The sequence below is a fragment of the Apis dorsata genome, unplaced genomic scaffold, assembly GCF_000469605.1.
Source record: "Apis dorsata unplaced genomic scaffold, Apis dorsata 1.3 scaffold_74, whole genome shotgun sequence".
In the NCBI taxonomy this organism is placed as follows: domain Eukaryota; kingdom Metazoa; phylum Arthropoda; class Insecta; order Hymenoptera; family Apidae; genus Apis; species Apis dorsata.
Window position 1 is genome coordinate 8,196 of NW_006263372.1, and position 3,888 is coordinate 12,083.

The following is a 3,888-nucleotide window of genomic DNA, read 5'->3' on the forward strand; positions in this document are numbered from 1 at the left end:
TTATATTAAATTTTTAATAGAAGCTATTGAATTTTTAAATTCATTCAACTTTAATACTTTGAGCATTCATTTTCATATTTTGTTAATATTTAAATAGTAACAAAGAAGAAAAGGATAAACTGAAAACGAATAAAAAAAAAGAAATTAAAAGAAAAAAAAGTGAATAATAGAAATATAGATTTATTTTACTATTATTATTAATTTAAAATCAACTATGTATTTAATTTAAATATCTAAATATCTAATTATATCTAAATATTTTGTATTTTATTTTTTGTATTTTATATAAAATAATATGAATATGATTAATATTTTTGTAAAAAAAAGTCAAAATTATATAAATTATATATTTTTTTAAATTAATTATGTTTAATAAAAAAATCTCGAATTGCAACAAATTAAATTACGTTATTGACAAAGAAGTTATCTGTCTGTAGAATGAAAATAGCGAATTGGTTATAAAAAATGGTTGATAAAAGATAAGAGAATTAAACCGTCAGTATAACTATGAATTCGATCGTAAAATGTTTTTAATTTATTAAATATTATTAATATTATTTAATAATATTAGATTTTGTTGAAATAATTATTAAAATATATTATATAAATATAATACTTGCTTTGTAATTTTTTAATAAAGAAACCGGATAACCTTTATTTCGTTTCATGTAATAAAAAAAAAAAATGAATGTTAAGATTTTAGATGGTGGATTTGGTGCTCAATTATCTACTCATGTTAATGAAAAAGTCGATGGTGATCCATTATGGACATCAAAATTTTTAGTAACAAATCCTAATGCAGTATATGCTACACATTTGGATTTTTTAAAAGCAGGTGCAGATATTATTGAAACAAATACATATCAAGCTTCAATTCCTAGCTTAATGAAACATTTGTCTATAAGCGAAGAAGAAAGTATAAAATTGTTACATAAAGCTGTTCATCTTGCTAAAACTGCAGTGAATGATTACACTAAAGAAATTATAAATAATAATGATATTGAGAATAAAAATCCTATGATTGTTGCTTCTTGTGGACCATATGGGGCTAGTTTACATGATGATTCAGAATATAATGGAGCTTATGGCAAAATAACACCTCGTGAAAACATAATTCAATGGCATAAATCACGTATAGATGCTATTATAAATGCTGGTATAGATTTATTTGCATTAGAAACTATACCTTGCTATCAGGAAGCAGAAGCAATAATTGAACTTCTAAGAGAATATCCAAATATTAAAGCATGGCTTTCATTTTCTTGTGAAAGAAATACACAAAAAATAGTAGATGGAAGCAATTTTCAAGAACTTTCTACACGTTGTTATAAAACATTACCAGGACAAATAGTTGCCATTGGTGTAAATTGTATTGCTCCAAAAGATGTAACTCCTTTATTGAAAAATATTAATATGGGATCAGGAAATGATTTTATACCACTTATAGCATATCCTAATAGTGGCGAAATCTACTCACCAAATGAAGGATGGATAAAAAATGAAAGTTGTGCTCCACTTGAAAGTTTCATTCCTGAATGGTTAGAATTTGGAATACAATATCTTGGAGGATGTTGCAGAATGTATGCAGAGAATATAAAATCAATTAGGAAAGCAGTAAATAATTTCAAGAAATCAAAAGAGTAATAATGAATTAATTTTTTTTTAAATAAAAATTTAATTACTTTTGCTTTTTAAAATTTTATTAATTTTATTTTTAATTTTATATATGTTTTATATATTTTTTAACATCTTTATAAATTAAATGCATATATATACATAAATTAATAAACTGTATAATAATTATTATTATTTTATTTATTTACAAGAAATAAAATATATTCAATTAATATTTATTCGAAAAAAAATATTTAAATTTTATAGATATTCTAATTACACATATCTTGTTATGCCTTCTTTTGTTATGAAACAAATTATTTATTAGTTTAATTCATTTGATATTGCATTTCAATGATAAAAAAAAAATCTAAATTTATCGCTATAAAAAACGTTTATAACTTCAGTCTTCAAATTTGTATAAGAAAAGACATCAATTACAATAACATTGATTAATGCTTATCAGACCAATACAAGATAATGTTACATTTAAAAATGTTGTATATACATGTAATATATATATCACAAATACGTGATTTATCATAATACGTACAATACACGTGACTAAATCTGATCTTCCTAGTATAAAAACTCTTCACGACGTAAGAACTGTTAGCATAATTACATTTGAAATTTTGTTCACGTTTTTATAATATTTATCTCACAGATTTATAATGGACTTTGGAATAGATATATTTTGTGAAGTCAATTATAGAAATTGTTGCCTCAGACGTTGTAAACATATTTAAGCGGCCAAGACGTGCGCGAAATTATAAATAAAAATTTGGTTTTTCCAATGTGAAAGACGCACTGTTATTAAGAAAAATTATTTACAATTTAAAATGATTAAAAAACAAAAATAATTATATATTTTTATATATATGTGTGTGTACCGATATTTTTGATATTAAAAATATTTAATAATTACGATAATTTTAATAGAAAATCATGCAAGAAGTGAGGGTATTAGATGGTGGATTTTCTACACAATTAGCAACTCATGTTGATGATACAATAGATGGTGATCCATTATGGACAGCACGTTTCCTTGTTACAAATCCTAATGCAATTATTTCTACACATTTGGATTTTTTGAAAGCTGGAGCAGATATAATTTTAACAAACACTTATCAAGCATCTATTGATGGCTTCTCAAAATATATGAACATTACAGAACAAGAAAGTCTTGATATCTTTTCTAAAGCTGTAGATTATGCTAAACAAGCTGTGAATTTGTATAAAAAAGACATAGAAAATAAAGGAAATATAATAAATGCAAATCCATTGATTGCTGGATCAATTGGACCATATGGAGCTTGTTTACATGATGCTTCAGAATATAGTGGCAAATACTGTTCAAATGTAACAGAAGAATTTCTTATAAATTGGCATAGACCACGTATTCAAAAATTAATAGATAATGGTGTTCATATGTTAGCTATAGAAACAATTCCATGTAAGCAAGAAGCAGAAGCATTGATTAAATTATTAAAAGAATTTCCAAATAGTAAAGCTTGGTTATCTTTTTCATGTTGTAATGATGGAAAAAGTATAGCAGATGGAACTAATTTTCAACAAATTGCAATGCAATGTTATAAAAAAGCTTTACCAAAACAAATTTTAGCAATTGGAGTCAATTGCACTGCACCACAAAATGTAACTAAATTATTAAAAGGAATTAATGAAAATAATAAGCAAGAATTTATACCATTGGTAGTATATCCTAATAGTGGTGAAAAATATACAATAGAAAATGGTTGGACAATAAAAGATGAAGAATGTCCTTTACATGAATTTATATATGAGTGGCTTACTTTAGGTGTTCGGTATATAGGTGGATGCTGTAGAACAAATGCCACTGATATAAAGAAAATACGATCAGAGGTAGAGAAATGGAAAAGAAATTAAATGCTTAAATTGTATTATATGTTGTAAATGTGTAATATGTAAATAATCATACATGATGCAAAATAAAAATAAATAAAAAATTTAGATATTAAAATATTTTTAAACTTGATGCTAATAAAAAATATTTTCTTTTATCTTTTTTGAATTATATTTATACATAAATATTAAAAGAAATTCATTTTATTATTAAAATATAAAATATAAATATAAATTTAAGAGGTATATTTTTTTTACATAATCCTTTTTTTAACAAATATATCAAATAAAATAATTATAAATAATTATAAATATATAATATTATGTAAAAAGAAATTATAAAAAATCTATTAAAAATTATATTTCATTATTATTAACAAATTATAATAA

At 23.0% G+C, this 3,888-nt stretch overlaps 3 protein-coding genes across 3 annotated transcripts in view; 2 read left to right on the forward strand and 1 right to left on the reverse strand.

The window, feature by feature from the left end:
* Positions 1-2,271, reverse strand: part of LOC102678615 (cAMP-dependent protein kinase regulatory subunit-like) — a 10,124-nt gene extending 7,853 nt beyond the window's left edge. The window contains exon 1 of the mRNA XM_031508029.1: positions 2,168-2,271. The gene's annotated coding sequence lies outside the window, so the exon portion shown is untranslated. The remainder of the gene's footprint in view (positions 1-2,167) is intronic.
* LOC102680372 (selenocysteine Se-methyltransferase-like) lies at positions 386-1,775 on the forward strand. Its single transcript, XM_006610370.1, has one exon. The coding sequence runs from the start codon at positions 685-687 to the stop codon at positions 1,642-1,644; it is 960 nt and encodes a 319-aa protein (XP_006610433.1). The 5' UTR covers positions 386-684; the 3' UTR covers positions 1,645-1,775.
* A 101-nt stretch (positions 2,272-2,372) lies between the features above and the next one.
* LOC102680242 (homocysteine S-methyltransferase-like) lies at positions 2,373-3,606 on the forward strand. The gene has a single exon (XM_006610369.2). The coding sequence runs from the start codon at positions 2,563-2,565 to the stop codon at positions 3,520-3,522; it is 960 nt and encodes a 319-aa protein (XP_006610432.1). The 5' UTR covers positions 2,373-2,562; the 3' UTR covers positions 3,523-3,606.
* Positions 3,607-3,888: the final 282 nt, after the last annotated feature.